General features: G+C 40.8%; 1 protein-coding gene across 3 annotated transcripts; it reads left to right on the top strand.

Annotated features, from left to right (window-relative positions):
• The first annotated feature begins 1226 nt into the window (after window positions 1-1226).
• Window positions 1227-23772, top strand: LOC105919999 (flotillin-2a). 3 transcript variants are annotated; one of them, XM_012855484.3, is made up of 11 exons: window positions 1227-1466; window positions 5930-6011; window positions 9104-9194; window positions 17094-17217; window positions 18623-18741; window positions 18858-18971; window positions 19054-19173; window positions 19259-19473; window positions 19936-20119; window positions 20337-20486; window positions 22332-23772. In XM_012855484.3, the coding sequence occupies exons 1-11, from the start codon at window positions 1418-1420 to the stop codon at window positions 22380-22382; spliced, it is 1299 nt and encodes a 432-aa protein (XP_012710938.1). In that variant the 5' UTR covers window positions 1227-1417; the 3' UTR covers window positions 22383-23772. The 3 variants fall into 3 exon arrangements, with proteins under 3 accessions (XP_012710938.1, XP_012710937.1, XP_035999294.1); XM_012855483.3 differs by lacking the exon at window positions 9104-9194 and adding an exon at window positions 9574-9664 and having other exon boundaries at window positions 1418-1466; XM_036143401.1 differs by lacking the exons at window positions 1227-1466; window positions 9104-9194 and having other exon boundaries at window positions 5990-6011.

Here is a 23772-nt window from a genome sequence, read left to right as displayed (position 1 = left end):
TTTACTTTCCAGGATGTGAACGACCACACACATACAGCTCGACCTGCAATGGAATGATTTAGATCATTGCCTTTTAATTTTTTTTTTAGGGACCCAGTCAAAGTTCAGATCAGAAATCAAGCCGAGGATTCGGGCAATACTTCTACATTAAAGATTTTGCAACGAATAACGGGCTGAGGTCAACCTCTAGATGTGTGAAGCTGCCAGAGACATAGATGATGGTGGGTAGGGGGTAAGGATACTTTTACAGGGCAGTGTATTTGTAAAAATGTGAGAATGACACAAAAGTAAAGGTCTTTAAAATAAAGCTTACAGTAAACTAAAGCTCATAATAAATACAGACTTTTAATGTCCAAACCTTTTCATTTGATATGGATTCTTGCTTGACTGTAGCCATGTCACCTGATAGTAAAACCAGTGTTTAGGGTAGAAAGATTTGTTTTTCTTTTTCATAAAAAAAAAAAAAGTATTTCTGAGAGTTTAGACAAAAATATGCGTGTGTGTGTGTGTGTGTGTGTGTGTGTGTGTGTGTGTGTGTGTGTGTGTGTGTGTGTGTGTGTGAATCACATATTGTCAGGAGATCACTCTCTGTGCTGCAACCAACTCTGCTGGAAGCGGGGGCATGGTGCAACAAGTAATCTGTTAGATGCAGGAGAGGCAGGGGGCGGGGAAGCAGAGGAGCCTGGACTAGGAAGAAAATGCAGTGCAAAGAACATCTGTGTACATCTTGTCCTTCCGTGCCAGTATACAAGGATTTACACGTCCATGTTTCTACCATATAGATATAAAAGTTTATTACTGTGCCATGACGTGCATTAAGGCTTTAGATGGATTTCCGATGTTTCTGTTATGAACAGTTTTACAAAACAGAGAACAATAAGAGCGTTCTCAAAAGTCCCATCCTATTTCTTAGATCATGCCATTGTTCCGTTTTAGCAGTGGCAGACTCTTAGATGACACTCATATCATGTGATAAATTCAGTAACACAACAACTTCCCTCTTGTAAAGGAGTAGGGATCTTGTTTAGAATTCCTTGTGCGGATATTTACTCTACCACGCCTACATTATTCAATCCAGTAATCCACAGCGAGTCAGTGAGTCAAGCTGCCGGGGAGCAAAGCAGAAAGGCGTTTGGAACAGGGTACCTGCATATGGGTACCTCCACGAAAATCTCGCGATAATGCTTTTATTTTGAAAGGGCGTTGCGGAAGTACAGTGTGTCCGCACGGCGAGCTAGTGGTCTCCGTTCTCCATTTTGAAAAAAATAAAAATAAAAAAGGAAACGGATAAACCTCCTCCCGTTACTGACGACAGGGGCGTGAAACGACCAAGTTTATAAAGAGAAACAGTCGTGTGTGTGTGTGTGTGTTTTCTGCGTTAAGTGTGTGCGGATACACGGCTTTTCGTGTCGTTAAAATGGGAAACTGCCACACCGTAGGACCGAACGAGGCCCTCGTCGTCTCAGGTAACGTCAACGTTTGCGGGGCGACGTGTTTGTGCTTGCCTGGCTGGCGCCTTACAGAAACCGTGAAATAATAGCGACGCTGAAGATTTCAACAAATGTCTTATTTTTCCCCCCAGTAACAAATGTTTTCTTTTTCTGTTTTAAAAAGCACCGAATGTTATCTACAACTAATTGCTGTCTTGTTTGTTTTTATTTCGCTCCATCTTCTGTCGACACTCCCTGCTTCTTCTTCGCCTCGAAGGGGGATATGGCAGATTCTATGTCCTCGTGTTAATTTGGACTTATATAAAATTGGCTAACTTGTGACTTGAATAATAATATCCGCCATATTTTTTTGCTTGTGTACAGTATGTCCCCAAATAAATCTTTCTGCGATGTTATTACGTAGTTTGAACCGTTCAATATAGTTGAAAAAGTATTATATATAAATTCTGTTTAATTACCGTATTTATCCACATCACATACTCACAGGTTTTGGGCCATAGATTTAATACGTTTGTGTCGCGCTTTGAACCATTTAGCTTTTTTAATGAATTAATAATAACTTACACTAGGGTATTTCGCTGAGATCAAGCAACCATTGTGTTATTAAGCTATGTTGAAGCCAAGTTGTTGAGCATCCTTGTGTCTTTCCTCCCTCTGATCACTGATTAAATGATATGGTGGGGCTGTGCTGCAGAAACATAGGTAATTAAATAAAAAAGGGCGGCTCCATGCACTATACTGAGTCCGTGGGATCTCAGTATAGTACCATTTTCTCTAACTCCTGACTTTGGGCTCAAGATATACATGTGATGTGTTAATCACGTCAAAGCTGGGTTCTCACAAGTGGCCAATGCCAACATTGGGGGTCAACCTCGAAACGTGGGTCTGAGCAAAATGTCACAAATTTATAAGAGAGATACACCAGTGAGCCTTACTGATCTGACCTACCAGTTCTGCTTTTGACTGATTACATTTTCCTCCTAAACTACCGGCACATTAGATGACAAAAATGGGCTGCAGAGATTGTGAGTGTAGAGGAACTGCAATATTGTAATCATGTATGGAGGCCATACCCTTAACTTGTCTCTTATTACTCTGAGAAAAAGTTTTAAAAATGCGTGCTGATGGTAGGGCTGGACGATATAGAAAAAAAATCATATTGATAAAATGGAAATCATATTGATTATCAAAACATATATTTTTTAAGTGCCCTGGTCATTTTATGCTGTTTCTTAATTACCTATTTTTAGATAGACAACACACAATCAGTGAATTCAAACAAAACCTTTATTCAACCAACTTTTTACCAAAAGTAAAAACTATAAGTCTTAAAGAAAAGGAAGGGGGCATAGACATCATATACGTAGACGCCTCTTCGGGCGGGTTCTGCCTATGCTGCGGATGCGTCAGAGCGTCCGCCATGTTAAATGTGTCAAATATGCAGTTAGTCTGAGTCACTTAAACGGTATCAGAGGGAGTTTAATCTCAGAACATACTTTATATTCGTCATATTTTTGTTTTTGTAATATTACAAGTTTATTTTCGAATCCCTTTGGCTTCATTCTCCTGACTTTATACGCGTAGGAATAAAATTTATTAAAATAATCTAACCTGGCCCTATTACTCCAGAACTGAAATAGTTCAGCAAACTGTGACTATTTTGGAAATGTTCCCCCTTAATTCTCATAATATGACGTTTTCCTCATCATATTACCACTTTTGTCTTTTTTCTCACATTAACTTCTTTCTGCCACATACGATATGGCGGTGACGTTGATGTACGAACTCAAGCCCAACAAGGCGTCTACGTATATGATGTCTGTGGGGGGACTAGGAACAAAAGCCTGCAGTGGATTTACGTATTAGAAATACGAAATTGCTCTAAACAATCATGTTGTTCTTAACAAAATTGTAGTCAGTCAAAACCTATTTGGCTCTCTGGATTCTGTGTAAACTGCCATGGACCGCTGTTAGGCTTTGAAATGTTTTCTGTGCTTATAGATCTTGTTGTATGTTGAAACTAGTCAGGATGAGATTTTCATGGGGAAAATAAGGCCACGGTGTCAGGATACCTCAGTATTTGCATAAAATCTATGGCAGTTATTCCCACTGCTGCTAAAGTACTTAAGATCAAACCCCGCTTGACAGTAATATTTTTTTTCCGGCCCAGAGGACTTATTCGCTGTCTTTTATGTTGCGTTCAATTAGCCTTGCGGAGTGCCACTTGATTCTGTTCTAGTTGTAAATCAGAAAACCAGCAGGTTCTTCTCATCATTGTTGTGCTAATTACTAGTTGCTATACTGAAAACAATCCTCCATGTTATGCTTTCAAACATGGCTCGACACAGATGGAGGTGGTACAGTAATACAACAGGTATCTCACTTGGCTTGCATCGATACAGACCTTCAGAAGAGCTAAGAAAAGGTTTAAATCGGCAGGTTTCACTGTGATGTGTTAGTGCCGCAGCCATATTGGAGGCTGAACCCGGAGCGGCTCAGAGACTTGACTGTCTCAGTTGGATTTCTGACTTCGGGGGCTTTAAATTACTTTCTTGTAAACGAGGGAAATCCCTTTATTTTTTTCTCAGCCAGCTGACCAGCAGTATATGTCAAATACTCTGCTTAGTATTGATGGAATTAATCAGCATTAAAATGTATATTTTAAAACCTCAGTGGTTCTTCATACTGGTAACAGACCTGTGTTTAGTTGACATAGTTTTTTGTTTGTTGCACAGATTTCCAACTTGCCTCTTTAACTGAACCTGTAGCACTTTCTCAGCTTCAGTGTGAGTCCTTTCAGCTGCTTCCTTATTCAGCGCTCACCACAGCCAGTCCTTACGACTTGCACACAGACTTGGCAGAGTGTTTACGCCGGATGTCCTTCCTGACGAAACCGGGATTGAAACCCGGGTCCCTCGTATGTAGGCGGTCTTTAGCCTGCTCCACCACAGAGGGACAGGAAGGTGGAAGATTGGGGTCTATAAGAGCAGAGCTGAATCAGGTCCTCAATCCAGGAGCTGTTGGTAATTTGCTCTTTGTGGAAGGAGTACGTTTAGGAATTTCAGCTATGCTGGTGCCTAAACTGGTCTATAGCTGGTGTGTTGCTATAGGTGAGGCAGACCAGCTGGCATTAACCAGGAGATGGACATAGTTAAAGGTTCTGTTTTTCCAAATTGCAATTTGAATTTGGACATTAATACACAGACTGCAGTAAATTCAAAGTAACCAACCATTAAAAGTAACTTTGAGAATTAATTACCATGTCATCTCATCGACGCAGCAGCATATCTCTATTATTAGTGATAAAAAGGATAGAAAATACTCTAGATTGGTATGAATCGTGTTGGCAGCAAAAAGATCATAGCCAATGTCCTTCCACATTGGCAGCATGTTTACTCACACCTGAAAGTTTCAGAACGGCAACAAGCTTAACGTGGACAATAATTACACCTAATGCCCGTATATAATAAGGCATCGGTGGGTAATTGCTCGCTTGTTCTTGACTTGTTGCTGCTATGATTTCGTATTTTAGAAATTTTGAGGTGATAGAGGCTGTCCTTGCATATGTGTACCACCATTACATCAGATTAATGGATTGCCTTGGTAGTGTGGATTTTGGAAATTACCCTTCGTCCAACAGTGACACTTGTGCTTTATACCAGAAATGTCACTAGGACTGTTACTAAGAGTCTTTTTTTAAATCATGAGACTTAAAAATGTCTAACATGTCTTGCTAAAAAAAACAACAACAACACACATCTTGCTCAATGTGGTGTTGAGGTGTGTGTTAGTTGGCCCTGAAATAATTGTCAGTTGTTGCTGGGTTGTGTTTTTTTTTTTTTTTTTTTTGAGGAAGTAAAGATAGGTCCCCCTTTCTTTTGCCTGTCAGTTAACACGTGACAGCTGGGAATGTGGCACTAAACAGTCCAGATTAAACTATCAGTCTGAGGCGAGGGAAAGGCCACGACCGGCTCTGCAGCTGGCTCATTTCCCAACCCCAAAGATTCCACATTCACTGTCAGTCTTGTGTTGATTTAAAGCTCTGAATGTGAAGAGGCTGCAAGCTCTGGGTGTCGTGGGAAGGTTGTTGTAGTCAAACCACATGCTGCAAGCTTTTTGCAAGCCGTTTCACCTCAACTAGAGCAGCATCAAATCATCAGAAAAGGTGAAGCGGCGCTCTGTGGAAAGCAGAGGCAAGGTGTTTACCTTGTTTAACCATAAAGACCTTGTGGGGACTGTGTTGGGCTCAGTTCTGCTCATGAGCTCCCTTTTAAGTAAGAAATGAATAAAAACTGGGTCCTTAACTGATCTTTAAAAAAACCCACAAATGGTACATTTTGGAAAAAAGTGTCCCGCTGCGGTTAGATCTGAATTGTTTTGTGCTAGAACTCCAACAGATCTGAACCTATATTTGTATTTGGGATATTTTACATGAGGACAACCATGTGACACCTGTTTAATGTCTCTCTTTTTCAAAGGTGGCTGCTGCGGTTCTGATCAGAAGACTTATGTCGTGGGGGGCTGGGCTTGGGCCTGGTGGCTCATCTCTGACATCCAGAGGTAAGAACCCGGCTTGCTGTAAATTTTCTTATAATGTTGTGAGACTCAGTCGAGAGACAATTCAGAGCAGAAAACCCGATGGTCTCCAGACTCTCCACGTCTGAGAAGAATCCCATTCAGACCTTGTCTGCTGATCAGACAGAAACTGGGTAAACTGGTTCTTTTACCTGAATGAAAAGGAAAGTGCATGAGAGTTTCAGTGGCATAACATCCTTTTTACCATGCCTGTGAAAATACTAGGGCTGGACAATTAATCACATTTGCAATACAATCGCAATGTTAAAGAAACACAGGTCTGAGGTCTGCTATTTCTGGCTATGGAACAATTAATGGATCAGACACTTCTTTAGAGGTCGCTAATATGTTTAAAGTGAGTTTGCCTCGACATGGAAGGGAAGAAAATTGCAGCAGTGAGATAATCTAATTTTATTATTTGTTTTAGAGTTTATATAATCATACTGTTTTACCAGAAACGTTCAGGAATCTCACCATAGCATTAAGTACCAGTCAAACTGTTTAATAAATAGACTTGTTTGGTGGTTGCACTTTATCTTCAACAAGGGTTGATGTACAACTCAATTAAAAGCTACTCTCTTGAATAATAATATTCTGATTAATAAAAACTGTTAAATTTCTTGTTTTAAATAGTTCTTGTTTACAAACATCTTTATCTACAAGCCATTTAAGTTGCTTGTGGTTAATGCAGAGAAAAGTCCAAATTAAATAGCAATTATGGTTGAAATATATTAGTTTTTGATTTTTGGCAAAACCGTACAGCCCTAGAAAATACACAAAAATTTTAAACTGCATTTAAAGCTCAGGACTGATGACGTTGAACAGCTAATTTGTCTTTTGTTTGCTGCCACCAGTTATTGCTCGCTAGTGTCAAGAGAAGGGTCCAGTTTTCAGCCACATTCATATTAAACTATGCAACGCCTAGGATGTGTGGTAAAACTGACCCCCATTTTAAAAAAGATGTTGACTCATAAAACAAGATTTATCATCAAATCTAAAACTGAACAGGTTTAACATCGAAGGGATTCTGATTTTATCTTGTTTTATGATGTTGCTCTACAAATCTTATGAGGATGCCTTCATTTTCTAATAATCTAATAATTTCTTCTAACCCATTCATGTGTTCTTTTCTGCTATGTATTACATTGCCATTGTCGGTGTGGTCATACTTATTTGCATTAAAAATTTACATTTAAAATCTGAGTAAAAAGGGAGTTTGCATACGCTGTTTCACAGGGTGGTCAGCCGTATCTGCTGCCACCGACTGAGCCGGCCAGAGGGAACGAAGGCGTCATCCGTGAAATGTTCAGATCAAGCTTTAAGTTAGCAGCATTAAGTCAAAAGCCTGCAGTGAGTTTTGGTCCAAATGTCTTTTGGACATCATTTTTTATTTTTATTTTTCAAAGCTTGACACAAACCTATTTAAACATATAATTAACTACTCTGCATTTTATTTGATTATTGAAGGTTTGGTATTTATTTGACAGAAAGTGTTTATTTAATTATATACATGTTTTTCTCCACTGTGTTTGCATTGGTTCTGTTTTATAGAGAAATCTGTGTCCTGAATTAAGAAACTAAATTTAGTAGCTAACCGTCAAATCAACCTTCATTTATACAGCAATTATTTGTTTATATAGCTTCCAACAATGCATTGCATCAGCCAAAGTGCTTTTTGGCATAAAAACAAATGAATACAGAATACATTAAAACAAAGACTGAATAACTAGAAATATGCTCAAAGACAAAATTTCAAAGTTAAAATATAAAAGTTAATAGATAAATGGGTCTTGAGTTTGGCTTTGAAATGTTAGGACCTTTTAATGAATAAAAATGACATTTTGTAACATTTGCATTTTTTACAGAATTGCATCCCATTAGTCGTTAACTAGTACACTGCCAAAAACATTTACGCAAAATAATGAATCTATAAAGAATCTATTAGGGATTTCTAATCAAGCCAAACTATATTTTTCCTAGTAGCTGGCGTTTAACCCGCGTGTAAACACATCAGCTCAATGTCGTCATCTGAAGTGCAGCTTCACCGTGTCTCTGGAAAGACAAACAGGTGGTGGTGGTGGGGGGGATTACAAATGTGATGTTTGCAAATCTGTCCACGGTAACTGCTTTTGTTTACCAAAAATAATGGTTTCCTGAAGAAAAATAGCATGTATAGTAATAAGTTTAGAAGAAAGTGAGCATATCTTCAATGTCTCTGGACCTTCCAGTTATTTATGTTTCAATAACCTGTTTGCCTCCCTCCCTGTTTCTACTTATCTAACTTGCTTTGCTTCGTCTTTGAAGATCTCAGCCTGTCTCAGCTTTAAAGTCGCTCAGCTCGCATTAAGTGCTTTTTGTCTGTGGTTGCTAGGAAACCTTAGGATAGACCTCAGTTATGAAACCTCGAAGTTTATGCAACATGTAGATGTTAACAGCCCCAGGGATCCACATGTTGTTTTATTTTCTACATGTGTAGTTTAGCCATCATTTGAGATGAAGGTGAGAGGGAGAAAGTGTTTGGGGCCTCCCAGATTTTTTAATGTGTGCCTGAAAGCCTGTTTTTACAAGATGTCTTAGACGCCATTCTAAAACGGGGGGAGAGAGACTGACTTCCTGTCTGGATGCAGTAATTATCTTAATGTCCAGGCCTTTGACTCATTGATCCAGTTGTTCTGGTAAGCACTGGGGGTGGAGCTGTATTCTCGTGTTTCCTACTGCAGTTTGCAGCTCTGAAGCTTTAAACAAAATAAAACCAAGTCTATGTTACTAACCAGATAGAAAGTTAGTATTGAAGCAGGACGTAAGTATTTATCGCTGAGATCAAAAAGCCTGGAAATACTAACTAGGATTTTTAACCTGTCTTTTACTGAATCTTCCAAGTCTATCATGTGCTAAACAGCTATCAGAATGAAATTTAATGGAAAAGAAAAGCCCTGCAGTGTGTTTTGCCCACCCCCCTCCTCCCTTCCCTCTTCTTTCTGACGTTGGTTACTGATGCTCCTAACAGCTGTTGTCCAACTTACTGTTTTGCCTCTGCTATTTCTGCTGCCCGCCTGCCTGCCTGTCCGCCTGCATAGAATGTCTCTGGAGGTTATGACCATCCTCTGTCGCTGTGAGAATATCGAAACCTCGGAGGGTGTTCCCCTGGATGTGACAGGGGTGGCTCAGGTAACGCACTTGAAAAGGTCCGAAAAGAAACGCAGGTGCTGGCGCTCAAGGCCAAAGACAGGCAAGGGACAATGGTGCCAACTAACAAACTAACCCACGAACCTGTCCGTGTTTGGCAGTGAATGTTGTTTCTAAAACGCGGATCTGAGGAGTTCAAAGAAAGTCGCGTTGCAATCCCACATAAGTAAGCCTGAATTACATCCGGATTCAAAGGAGTCTGAACTCTGTAAGATTTGTCTCGTTGCTCTGCTGCTGGTGATCTGGAGTCCTTGGGTGAATGGTTTCACTTTGTCTTTTTTTGTGTTCTGTTCCTTCCCTTCATTTCCTCTCCCTGCGTACATGTCAATTTTTATTTGATATTTTTCCACATTCTTCACAGGATAACGCTTGAGATTATGACCCTGCAGCCCAAGTGTGAGGATGTAGAGACAGCGGAGGGTGTAGCTATAACTGTCACTGGGGTGGCTCAGGTAAATCATCACACTTTTCTAGGAATGCCAGATCAGACTCCATCTCCCCCTACCCTTATACCTTCCTCTCTCTGGCAGGAAAGACCGTAATCAAAGTAGAGGAGGGGTTTCTATACAGAGCTCCAGATGCACTCTCAGACTTTGGGCCAAAATGCTTGCATGTTTTCTCCCTCATATCAAACCAGATTGCATTGAGCTGAAATCCCCCGATGAGCTGCAGACAGTGCTGTGTTTTCTGTTTGGGTCGGGGCTGTCGTGTTTTATTCAACGGTGAAATGTGTGATCAAATGAAAATGTATTTAAACTAATGTGCCATAGTGAAAAACATAAAACTTTAATGCTTAAATAAGCAGCAGTTTCCATTTGTGCTCCTATTTGTCTGCTGTCCTCTGGTAGTGATACGTTTTGTACCCATAAGCTAACACAAATAATTGAGCCATGCTGTTTAAAGGCTCTTTTCACCCCAACTTGGATCCCAAAGGAAAATGTCTTCCTGAGTTTGTACAGAGTCTGGCCATGGGCCAGTTTTCCATTACATGGTACGGTTTCAAATTAATGCTTAAAATATAGTGTGCCCTTTGTGTACTAAAATAAAACTGACAGGAAATAAAACTACTGCAATATATTAAAAAAATTGCATTTAGAAATTTTATAATATGTTTTTATCTTTTCAAATTACGTCCTTTTAGACGCATTATAGAATTTTTCTTTAACGATCTGGTGATAAATAGCATATGATTGTGAGTAGGGGTGTAAATCACCAGCTGTATCATGATACACTGTTATATCAATTTGTTTGGATGGCGATACGATATTTGATATCTCAAAGTTCAGTTCACAAGTCTGATCATGTGATATCATCTGCCCAATCTGTCTAACACTATTATTCAAACTGATATCAACTCAAAAAAGCTCTTACATGTATCAGGCATTGAAAACAGCATTCTTCTAATTTTAAAATAATATTTCACCTGTTCACTATAGTCTCATGCCTTGTGAATTTCAAAAAGCAATGTCTCTCAATCGAGTCTGTGGAGAGAGAGACCAAACAACCTCTCCACAGACGCATGGCTCAACACAGGAGAGCTACCTCCTCAGGTCAAGACTCTGCTGTCCACTTACACCTAAAGGACAAAGGACACTCTTTTGAGGACCAAAATGTTCACATTTTGGACAAAGAAGACAGATGGTTTGAAAGGGATGTGAAGGAAGCCATCTACGTCAAGAGAGAAAGACCAACCTTAAACAGAGGAGGAGGCCTTAGGTTCCAACTCTCAAAAATTTACAACACAGCTATAGGATTAATTCCAGCCAATCGTCAACTTAACTCTCACCCTCATTCAGGTGATCAAAACATTGTTCCTTTAAGCCAAGCCAATAACAACTCTAACGACTCCTCGTTACAGAGGAGTGGACCAGTTTCGGTCCATTAATGGCTTTAACAACCGCCCATTACTAAGGGGTGGACCTGTTTCGATTGAATTTGCATGTTATCTAAGCCATTACAGGCCTTTGTTTGGTAATGGTATAAAGCTTGTTACTCATCATTACTCCAGACTTTTTGAACTGAGAAAGCTTCCGGGAGAGGAAGCGAAACGTCTTCAACTACGGAAAACAAGTCCAGTTGCTTTGTTTTTTACCTTTTTTTGGAATGACCATGACCTGGATGACTGAGAATCTTCACCAGCACCCCTCTCATTCAAAATACAACATCATTCTGATGAAGCTTAATCCAATCCCAATATTCTGATTGGCTTGTTTACATGACACATTTGTATTCCGATCGGCCCTTTATTGCGATTACTTTTGTCCATGTAAACATAGCTAATACTGATCAGTCTTAAAAGAGTACAGAGGTTCTGTCTGATTAAATTCTGTCACATATATATTTAGAAGCTCAGTAGGTTTAAGTTGCAGTTAAAAAGCACTATATTTTATCAGCACTAGATGGTCTAAATTAGTTTTGTGATGATGTAATCCTTAATTTGCTCTTCAGTGGGGTTCTGGGTGCTGCAGTCTCTGTTTTTCTTGACAGCAACAGCTATAATGTGCTAAGGGGGGGAGGGGGGGTTCTACTGGACAGCCATTTGTTTCTAAATGTTGCTAGACCTGGATACATACAGCTACACAGTAAACTCGTGTCTTGCTCCTACTGCTGCTGATGTTTTCATGCCAAGGCCGTTAGCCGAAGTGCTAGGCTAAGCTAGCATCTTTACTCTTTGTGTATTTGTGTTGAAGATTTGATCCTTGTTTTATAATTCAGCTTAGAAAGTCTCAATTTGAATCCAATGAATCATGTCTGGAGAAAGTTTCCAGAGAACACCGTTCTACTCCATTTTAGGCTTAGCAGTGGGTTTTACACAGTATAAAATGAAACAACCATTGTTTTAGCTTCTTTCTGCACAGCTCTCCTGTCTAAACTGTCTGGGGTCACATCTTGAAGCTGCAGCAGCCGGTATAGCCAGCCATTACACTATGAACTACAGGGGTTGGACAATGAAACTAAAACACCTGGTTTTAGACCACAATAATTTAATAGTATGGTGTAGGGCCTCCTTTTACGGCCAATACAGCGTCAATTCGTCTTGGGAATGACATATACAAGTCCTGCACAGTGGTCAGAGGGATTTTAAGCCATTCTTCTTGCAGGATAGTGGCCAGGTCACGATGTGATGCTGGTGGAGGAAAATGTTTCCTGACTCGCTCCTCCAAAACACCCCAAAGTGGCTCAATAATATTTAAATGTAGTAACTGTGCAGGCCACGGGAGATGTTCAACTTCACTTTCATGTTCATCAAACCAATCTTTCACCAGTCTTGCTGTGTGTATTGGTGCATTGTCATCCTGATACACAGCACCTCCTTCAGGATACAATGTTTGAACCATTGGATGCACATGGTCCTCCAGAATGGTTCGGTAGTCCTTGGTAGTGACGCGCCCATCTAATACAAGTATGGGGCCAAGGGAATGCCATGATATGGCAGCCCAAACCATCACTGATCCACCCCCATGCTTCACTCTGGGCATGCAACAGTCTGGGTGGTACGCTTCTTTGGGGCTTCTCCACACCGTAACTCTCCCGGATGTGGGGAAAACAGTAAAGGTGGACTAATCAGAGAACAATACATGTTTCACATTGTCCACAGCCCAAGATTTGCGCTCCTTGCACCATTGAAACCGACGTTTGGCATTGGCACGAGTGACCAAAGGTTTGGCTATAGCAGCCCGGCCGTGGATATTGACCCTGTGGAGCTCCTGACGGACAGTTTTGGTTGAAACAGGAGGGTTGAGGTGCACATTTAATTCAGCCGTGATTTGGCCAGCCGTGGTTTTATGTTTTTTGGATACAATCCGGGTTAGCACCCGAACATCCCTTTCAGACAGCTTCCTCTTGCGTCCACAGTTAATCCTGTTGGATGTGGTTCGTCCTTCTTGGTGGTATGCTGACATTACCCTGGATACCGTGGCTCTTGATACATCACAAAGACTTGCTGTCTTGGTCACAGATGTGCCAGCAAGATGTGCACCAACAATTTGTCCTCTTTTGAACTCTGGTATGTCACCCATAATGTTGTGTGCATTGCAATATGTTGAGCAAAACTGTGCTCTTACCCTGCTAATTGGACATTCACACTCTTTTTGGTTCAATGTGCAATTAAAGAAGATTGGCCACCTGGCTAGTCCAATTTAGCCATGAAACCTCCCACACTAAAATGAGAGGTGTTTTAGTTTCATTGTCCAACCCCTGTATATTGTAAAGGGTGAAAAAGTTAGATAGTTAGGAATAACATAGAGGAAACAAATCAGTAGAATTGTGTCCATGCCTGCCATATAATTCAATTCAATTTTATTTATATAGCGCCAATTCATGAAACATGTCATCTCAAGGCACTTTCCAAAGTCAAATTCAATCAGATTATACAGATTGGTCAAAGAGTTTCCTACCTAAGGAAACCCAGCAGGTTGCATCAAGTCTTGACGAGCAGCATTCACTCCTCCTGAAAGAGCGTAGAGCCACAGTGGACAGTCGTCTGCATTGTTGATGGCTTTGCAGCAATCCCTCATACTGAGCAAGCATGAAGCGACAGTGGAGAGGAAAACTCCCCTTTAACAGGAAGGAAAAAGCTTCAGCAGAACCAGGCTCAATATAATTACATTTTGTAAACTGTGCACAAAATATGGGCCATTGTTATTATAAACAGACTGCCTATGTTTTCGGTAGGGCAGCTGACGTAAAACCGATATCAGGGTTGAGTTTTAGTCAGGGACTCTAACAGCGGTTATTAAAAAATGTCTGGATTGTAACCTTTGGGGCATCCACAATACTTTAACTTTCCTTTCTAAATGAGGATGTATAAATGCAACAACAGCCTGTCATTTTAAGTGTTATTGAAAGGCTTTTGTGCTTTTTGTATCAGTCATTAAGTTCAGTAACTGCTCCCTACTTCTTTGTAGTGCTTATTTTTATAAAGCACAGGCAAAGTAAAAGGTAGTAAAATGTTAACACATGCGTCTCAACAAAAGCTCTCAACACGCTGAGAGCGTAAACAGCTCATCCAGCCAACAACAGGATTCTCATTCTCATGTTGACTTATGAACAGCCGAACCATACCACGTAGTGGAAAATCTCCATCTGTCTAAAACCGCTACCAATCAGAGGACTTGTTTGCCTGTACAGAAAGGAGTAGAGACCCCAAAATTTATCAAATCAGATGTATTTAATTTGGGTTAATCGTTCATATTTGGGTTTCAGGTCAATGACACATTGTTTGAAACAGCGTCAGCCCGGGGTTGTTCAGTGTAATTTTTTTTAAACAAAGAAGATAATAAAGACAAAATCCACCATAACAGAATCCTTTAACTCAGTGAGAAGACTTGAAAGCTTGTGCTTATAGCAGGCTTTATTCTTGCAAGTGGTCTCCTGTGACAGCCCCTGCTTTTGGCATGCCATTACTTTAGTGTTTGGAGTAAAAAAAATAAATGCATCAAGGTCTCAGTAGCTATAGAGCTTGAGGTTGAAATTATTTGTAGTGCCAGAGCTAATTAGAAGCTGTTTTAAGTTTAACTACTGCTTTTAGGAGCTTTTTTAGGACCCAGGTTCCCTTCCCACATCACTGAAGACATGTTTGGTTTGTTCTTAGAGTCTCTCTTTATTCTGTGCAGTTCAAGTCCAACAGCTTGGTCATACAGAAAGAAAACCATCACCACATTGCATACAACAGGGTACATTAATGTTTAACGGAGAACAACTTAAAGCAGGTTAGGTACATTACATTTAGGCTGCAGTACTAAAAACTTTTATTGCCATTCAGTTTTCAAACACTCCTGCTACATTTTTGAGTTTGCAAGTATTTTAGAAACGGATTTAGGCTCTAGTTTGTTCAAGAAGCAAACCGATCCTTCACTTACTTCATGGGAACATGCTGTAAATACTGAGACCTAAACAGAAACTTTCACCAACACCCTGAGATTCTGGTGGATTTTGTCTTTAAAAACCCATAAAACACCTTTTTAAGCATTTTTCGCCAAACGATCTCTCTCTGTTTCATTTTTTCTTCCTGTCTGCATGTCAGAGTCAATTATCAGTTCTTCATTTTAGCCACAGCAATGCCACTGTTCCTGTCTGTGTTTCCCCAGTTTTAACTGACAATGAGCCCTCTGTCTACCGCCACACACCCCCTCTCACTCCCACCGTTTAACCCAGAGGCTCATCAGGGCCACAAGCCTAATCCACAGCCATCACCGCCTTTTCCATGGCAACACGTTGAATCGTCCTCCACTGTTCAACGTGTTTTGATTTGAGGAAAGATACTCTGCAGAACCTCTAGAGAGGGAACTGAAGCAGAAAATAATGTCTATATTAAGATTGGGATGTTTATTTGATTACGTGTAAATTCCAGGCGACGGCTCCATCAACAGTTGGAGGTGAAATCCCACAATTAGACCTTTTCACCTATGATCTAAAACTGTTTTCTTTGGGCTTCAAGTCAAACTTAAGTTGGGAATAAGGATCTGAAATGTCTCAGTTTTTAAAATAACCTGAGTTGGAGGAAAAAGGGGAGGTTTCACATAAGGGATGGGAGGGTTTGCCTATAAGACCCAGAGTTTTGATCACCGTCACCATCCTGAAGTCCCTGTGAGAGCCTGAGACAAGGCACAGCTCCCCCTGCTGTCTGTCTGAGCTGGCATGTGTGTGGTGATGTGGTTGGCTTGTGACCTTCTCTATCTTCAGACAGTGTTTCCTCAGAACGAAGACCATCTTTCCTGATATTTGTGTGTGCCCCCCCCCCCCTCCCTTCTCCCCGTTTCTGGAATGGAGTGCATGTTGTAAAGCAAAACCACGTGCCGACCTCTCGCCTAAGGACCCAGCTCACTGTCTTTTGTATTCTTTCAGCTCCTGTGGACTACATTATCAGGCCAAACCTCCTTTAGTGCTTTTTGATTACCTGTAAATGCCCTCAACTTATGAAAATTAGGTTAATGCAGTTTTTTTTTTGTTAAATAAAAAAAAAAGAGCAAATAGGCTTTTTATTGTTCCTATTTTAAATGATTTTCATTGTTTGTAGCTTTGTGACTATGGTTCAGAAACTAAATGTGCCCCATTTGAGTAATGTTTAAAGTACATTTCTGCATGATTTTATCATTTTAAATATGCAGATTTGAAGTAGACTGATCATAGTGGGATATTAGAAATTTTTTTATGATTTTTAAAGATGCAGCCAAATGTGCTTTTATTTATTTATATATATATATATATATATATATATATATATATATATATATATATATATATATATATATATATATATATATATATATATATATATATATATATAAGCTCACTATAATATCTATAAGCAGTATAGATTTTAAAAGTGCTATGCAGATCTTTTATAAAGTGCTCCTAATATAAAAATTTATTATTTTCAATTGAGAAAGTTGGGGATAAAGATTGACCATGCAGTTTGGGTTTATATAAAACAAAGAAACATTAACTTAAGGGATTTATATGAAATATTTGTATCTGAAAATATGTCCCTAGGGAAATTTCCATTAGTTTTGAACTCCCCATTTCAATGTGTGGTGATGACATTTTGTAGTCTGCTAGCTTCAGCATCAGTTGTGAAGCTGCAGCCTCTAAAATGTCTTTTTATAAAAAAATAAATCACTATGCATTCATGTCACCAAAGCACCGTAAACTTAGCAAGAGCTCTGTGAATAATGTCACCAGTTTTATCACTTGTTCTGTGACGCCTCACAGTGTTCAGTCAACTGCTCCTAATAGCACAGTAATGATGTCGAACCCAATGTGGGAGGACTTTGTGTGTTTGCCTGCAGATAGCAGAAAAGCTAACATGTTTTCATGCGTGCCACTCCTGGCTCTGTGAATGTGTGTCCAGCTGACAATCTGTGTCCATGCTGGCGCTAGGTGAAGGTGATGACTGAAAATGAGCTGCTGGGTTACGCCTGTGAACAGTTCCTGGGAAAGTCCGTCATGGAGATCAAGAGCGTCATCCTGCAAACCCTCGAGGGTCACCTGCGTGCCATCCTGGGTGGGTAGTTTCTCATATTGCAAGGTAATAAGGTAGTAAGAGGTTTTTTTTTTAAAGCACCGCAGAGCCCTTTTCTAAAGCAGAACAAATGTAGAACACTACTAAATATAGAGTTTAACTTGTATCATAATATTTTCTGGTATTTATTACAGCAAAGTGAAGTAAAAGTGGAAGAAGGTTTTGGATTATAAATCTATTAACTTGACAGTTATATAGCTATAGAGTTAGAAACGAGCCAAACTACATACTTCCCTATCGAATAACTTCATGGGTGTTCAGTTATTAGCTCTTTATATTTGTAGGTTTCAGTCCCAGCCAGCATCTTTCTGCATGGAGTTTCATATTCCCCCCCAATCGTCTCTCTGGGTGCTCCGGTTTTCTCCTACGGTCCTAAAACATGTGTCTGGTCTCTCTAAATTGTCCTCAGGTATAAATGTGTGCGTGCAAGGTTGTTTGTCCTGTGTGTTTCTGTTGCATGGTCATGGACTGGCGACCTGTCCAGGGTCGTCGTCTCCCCCCCCACTTTTGACCCTGGAAGGATAAGCATGTCTAGAACAATGATGGGAAAGGAATCCTGGACATAAGAATAAATATGTTCGGGAGCAGCAGATTATTGGAATGTCCTGTAACTCAACATTTTGTGTTCTAGTATCACGCTGTGATATTGTTGGGGGGGGGAGCAGCTCCCAGTTAGGACTGCTTATGATTACTGACGTGATTATTACGCTACAATTTTTTTTTCTTCTTCTTGTGTCCAAAAACAGGTTACTGATAAATTACTTTCAAATACTGTGTGTTAATTCAACAATACCATGTGGTGAATAGTGTAGACCAGGGCTGTCCAATCTTCTCGCCTCTTGGACCAAAATTGTCAAATCAAAAGCACTCGAGGGCCAAAAAAAATAAATACAAATAAATGACATAACCAAATAAAGAATTCTTTTAATCTGATGTGCAAAATATGATCATTTCAAACCATCTGTATTTAGCTAATTTTAATAAATAAACCTCACTCAGGTTTTAATGCACCAAAGTCTTAATTTAAGTAAAGGTCATTGGGTAGCTGTGGTCCTGTTTACTAGGATGTAAAAAGAATGAAAAAGTTTGGTTATGAAAAGACAACTGTTTTGCGTTGTACCTAACATTTCATTGTAATATTTAAAGTTGTCCGCAGTAATGTTGCCGTGATTAAAAATAAAAAGGGCTGGTCGGCCAAATCGTTGTTGAAATGCAGCCCCACTTTTGACACACCTGGTGTAGACAGACGTTCATATGGTGGCTTCATGCAAGTTAGTGCTGCGGCATAAATGCTTTGAGGAAGTTTCTGTAAACGAGTTCATCGTTCTTCCAACTCTGGTAGATGGTTAAATGTTTAACAGGCACCATCTGCTGCTTCTCCCCTCAGGCACCCTGACTGTTGAGCAGATCTACCAGGACAGAGACAGGTTCGCCGCTCTGGTGCGGGAGGTCGCTGCTCCTGATGTTGGACGAATGGGCATCGAGATCCTCAGCTTCACCATCAAAGTGTGTAACAGCTTTATTCAACGCAGCCTGTTTGGGCTGGGCTTGCATTTTAGTTGCAACACGTAGAATATGTTCATAATTTCCCTTTTTGTACCTTTTATTTTCCCTGCTGACAGGATGTTTATGACAAAGTGGAATACCTGAGCTCACTGGGGAAAACTCAGACAGCTGCAGTACAGAGGGATGCAGACATCGGCGTGGCGGAGGCAGAAAGAGATGCGGGCATCAGGGTAAGATGAGATTCAAGAGAGAGAACTCATTTTCTGGCTGCAGCCAATCCTAATTTAACAATTTAAACGATTCCTTCTTCAGGAAGCCGAGTGTAAGAAGGAAATGATGGATGTTAAGTTCGTCGCGGATACAAAAATGGCCGACTCCAAACGAGAGCTGGAAATGCAGAAAGCCTCCTTCAACCAAGAAGTGAACACAAAGGTATCCAGTTTAAATGGAAAATAAATGAAAAGTTAACATTATAAACATAACAACAAAAGCTGCAAATTCTTCTTTTTTTTTTTAGAAAGCAGAGGCTCAGTTGGCGTATGAGCTGCAGGCGGCCAAGGAGCAGCAGAAGATCCGTCTGGAGGAGATTGAAATCGAGGTGGTGCAGAGGAAGAAGCAGATCACAATCGAAGAGAAGGAGATCGATCGAACTGAAAAGGAGCTCATTGCCACCGTGAAGAGACCCGCAGAGGCCGAAGCCTACAAGATGCAACAGCTGGCCGAGGGACAGAAGTAACTTTAGTTACTTTCTTATCTCCATCCCCTGCAGTCTGAAAAATTATTCAAACTAGCACTTCTTTTTAAGCCTCTGTACTTGTAGTTCGGGGGTTTAAACTGGATCCAAGGTTCTTGAACTTGGTTTGAATGACATAGGAAGCAAGGCGTTGATATTCTAACTTTTGAAATTTCTGAAACAAGCCAGAGAAAACTTAAAAAGTGCCCTATCAGCAGTTTCGAAGCCTGAAGAAACCGACTGTAAAACGCAACTGTTCCAAACTCAAATAGCTATAATCAAAGTCAAAGTGTGAACTTCAAGAGCTGCTGTGAAATAGTCAGAAAAGTTATAGCTTTGAAACCAAAAGAGGGAATGATAAACATTTGAATGAAACTAATTGTATTTGGCATATGGCACAAGCCTGCCGGCACTCCCAGTCACTAATGAGTCCTTTTTGTGCTTCTCGTGTCTTATCCAAGGATAAAGAAGGTGCTGACGGCACAGGCAGAAGCAGAGAAGATCCGCTGCATCGGTGAGGCCGAGGCGGGTTCTATCGAAGCTGTGGGCAAAGCCGAGGCTGAGAAGATGAGGCTGAAAGCTGAAGCCTACCAGCAGTATGGAGACGCAGCCAAGACGGCTCTGGTGCTGGAGGCTCTACCTAAGGTCTGCGGGGCACACTTATTTAAATGTGGATTTCATTGTAAACTGCTGAGCATTAATGACCTCTGGCAATTTAATGTTGAGTTGGAGTAGAAAGTGTTGCTTCTCTTAAAGTCTTTAGGTTTTGAAGCTTCTCTTGGCATAATTTCCATATAAACAGACCTTTTTGTCATCCAGCTCAATCGCTTGAGGCCTGAATGTTTTTCCTGCTGTTCTTCAGATTGCCAGTAAAGTGGCGGCGCCTCTGTCCAAGACCAATGAGATTGTCATCCTGAGTGGCGAAGGCAGCCGGCTGACTGGAGAGGTGAATCGGCTGCTGGCTGAGCTCCCCGTCTCTGTCAACGCCCTCACTGGGGTGGATCTGACCAAGGTGAGAGCTCCGCTTCTCCTCGGTTCTCCATTAGAGCTGACACACTTTAGCGGGTCTGCCTTAGTTGAACTTTTTTTATTAGTCATAGGTTTCCCTTTTTATTGTTGAAAGATGATCTGTCCTGACCTAAAACCATACCGAACAGCTTCATTAGATTGTTTTCTTCCTGCGTACGGTAGAGCTGATCAAAGGTTTGTGACCCATTTCTAAACTCTGGGTTTCCTAAAGCTTTAACCTGCCCATACAGATTTTAGTTGCTTCTGCTTTCTCTTTAAAAAGCAATCATAGTAAACAGCAGTCCTTATTAGGGCTGGGCGATATGGATTAAAAATTAAATCTCCGATTTTATCATACCAAATCTGATTAATCGATTTCTTCCTCCTTTTTGTTTCATAAAAAGAAATTAAAGAAATTATTTTAAAACCTTGCCTTTATGTCAAGCATTTCGTCAGGGAGTTGACCTGAATTGAAAGCACAACTAAAAAGCTGTGAAACATGCTTGTAAAACAAGATGGCAGCCGTGCCATTATAAACAATGAAAAATATAACAAAACATTTGCTGCTAGTGGTATTACACATTGAGCTAAGAACAGGCTTCACTTAAAAAAGTAAATAAGTAAATGAAGTACCTCATATTATGGTAAAAAAAAGTTTCCACTTAACAATATTTTGACAATACATTTGCCTAAACATATATTCAGCATCACATGCTGTTCTCTTCATGGAAACCCAATGAGTGTATTGGCAAAATAAAATCCAGATTTTCCAAAAATGAAATCTTAAAGAATTGTAAATTCGAATTAATCGATTAAATCGATTTATCCCCCAGCCCTAGTCCTTATATTTCTTTGTAGCCAAGTAAGTTTCTTTATAATAGAAGCAAATACGTCACACCATGTGTTTGAGAGGAGTTGCCGTAAAGCTGTCCAGCTCTTCTTATGTTCACGATGATCACGTTTACCAACTGTAAATATCCTCATCTTAACGCAGATTTTTCAAAAGGTTCCCAATATTTCCCAATCCAGAAAACTCTTTCACCGTCAGGTTCAAATCTTAAAGGGATAATACGGAGACACTTTGCTGGTATATGTTCAGCCTTCCTGTGATGTGCTCAGGTTGGCCGGGTCAGAAATGCTCCTTTGACAAAATGTCCACAGTGTAGGCAGGGATTGATATCCTGGGGCAGACTGCTCCCTTTCATCCTAGACTTTTTCATCCTAGGATGAGTGAAACTGCTAAATTACGGCCATGGAGCAAGATGAGCAGCTCTATCTGAAGCCTAGCTCTTTGTTGAGCTGCCATGACTCTAGGCTGCTCTCTAGAAGCCTTTCTATGCCTCCTGAGCCCTCTGACTCCGTTTTAAACCCCTCACTGATATTGAAAGGAGCCGTCTTTGAGCTCTCTTCTCTCGACAACAGCTTCAGCACCAGTGAAGACGAACAGCACAAGCCGTGAGGGCGCAGGTATTGTGCGTTCACCAGGCAGAGACGGACAGTGAAGGTCAGGAAAGCTGAAAATCATCCCGTCAGCTCCTCGTGTCCGCACCTGCACGCCATCGGGAAAATAAAAGTCCATCTTTTATCGTATCTTGATGTGACTCAGAGCTTTTATCTAAGGATTGTAGCTGACATATGAGAAAATTGGTCATTTGATATTGAAAAGTTTATTCACTTGAGAGCGTGCAGTATCTTGTCGTCCTGTAGAAGACAATTATGTTTATTCAGAGCGGCAGGTTCATCTACGACGGGGTCATCCTGAGGGAAGGTGGGGTCAGAGGTGACTCCTGAGTGGCGCAGCAGTAGAAAATCTTTTCTGTTTCTTACGTAACTCCTTCTGATCCCACAGATCCCTCTGCTGCAGAAGATGACCGGCCCACAGTGCCAAGCTGCTGTGTGACGAGACGATCTGGCCTGAGACGTGCGTCTGCCTCGAGCATGGAATGGTTTTTCAGTCAGATATCCCTCGTGCAACTGCCTTTAACCAGGAACACTTGACGCCAACCAAGAGTTTTTTTTTTTTTTATAACTGTTTTTAAGAGGATTTTAGTTTTCTATAGGAAAAATTATATTTGCGTCAAATTGTATCTAAGCTTGGTTTTGTTCATTCACTCCTCCATGTTCTCCCAACCAGAGCAGTGCGTATTGTAAAACAACCAGAGACGTATCGTCCTCCTCCGGGGAGCAGGTCACATTCCTCCTGGAGTCTGGAGTCCTTCCCTTTTCCAGTCAGGTGTAGAGTTGTTGTTGTTTTTTCACCTCCGGGAAGCTGTACGGTCACGCCTCTTCCTGTCTGTTGGTAAAGACGAGTTTAGCTCCTCTCTAACTCTGATAGATCTCCACCGCCTCCTCTCAGTGGAACTGTAAAATGCCCATGTATGAATCGCTTTGTATGATAATCCTCACTTCAGTTTGTCACCTCGTCCGTCTTGTTGGGAGGTGCAGTGCCTGTTCAAACCTTCCCGCTGCAGTTCGGGTCTGTTATGTCTCTAAAACGGGCTTAGTCAGTCACTTTTGTCACATGTATAAACATGTGGGTACCTGCTAAGCAAACAGAAAGCCATACATAGCCTTACAGCAGACCCGGACTCAACCCTTCGTTACGACCTCAAGCAGCTTACATGAGACCGTCACCGCGCTGAAGTCTTCCCGTTCCCGCTTTCAAACCGTGTTTGCGTCACAACTACTCGCGTTGTAAACCCCGCGCCTCCTCTCCCACCGATGATGACCGAACAGAAGTTAAATGTCACGAGTTGGAAAACAAGCATGTGACCAGTTTGGCAACACTTGAGACGCGCTAGCCGTGAAGTAGCCGTGAAGTGAAGCACATGGGCGGGTCAGGCGGCCAGTGAAGGAGTTTGATTTCTTTACAACGGTTTTGGTTTAGTGAAGAAGAACCTGAGAGAGCTGCCGCTGATCCAGTCCTCCGTGTTGCTTGTTGTACTAGACCGTGCTGATTGCGACATAAACGTGTTGGTTTTAATGTCCTACGCTAGTCATTCACTAATTTCCTGGTTAATGTTTTCTAAAGGGTCGACTGAAGGGAAGTTGTTACGTGACAGAAATCTGAACTCTTTGTGTAGTCGTCTGTTTTCCGGCATACTGTGACTGTTTGTCTTGCCTTATTTTTTTTGTTATAGGTGATTTTTGGTGAACACCTGATGAACCACTTTGTGAGGAATTTTATGACCACTTTCCAAATCTGTGACCATAAACATTTTCTTACATTCTGCCTCTGATTTATTCTTCCGCCGTCTGTATTTTGTGTGAAATAAACCCTTTTTGTCTTT

Source organism: Fundulus heteroclitus, chromosome 11 (assembly GCF_011125445.2).
Source record: "Fundulus heteroclitus isolate FHET01 chromosome 11, MU-UCD_Fhet_4.1, whole genome shotgun sequence".
NCBI lineage: Eukaryota > Metazoa > Chordata > Actinopteri > Cyprinodontiformes > Fundulidae > Fundulus > Fundulus heteroclitus.
The sequence above is the reverse complement of the archived record's forward strand: the minus strand, read 5'-3'. Positions and strand labels throughout refer to the sequence as shown.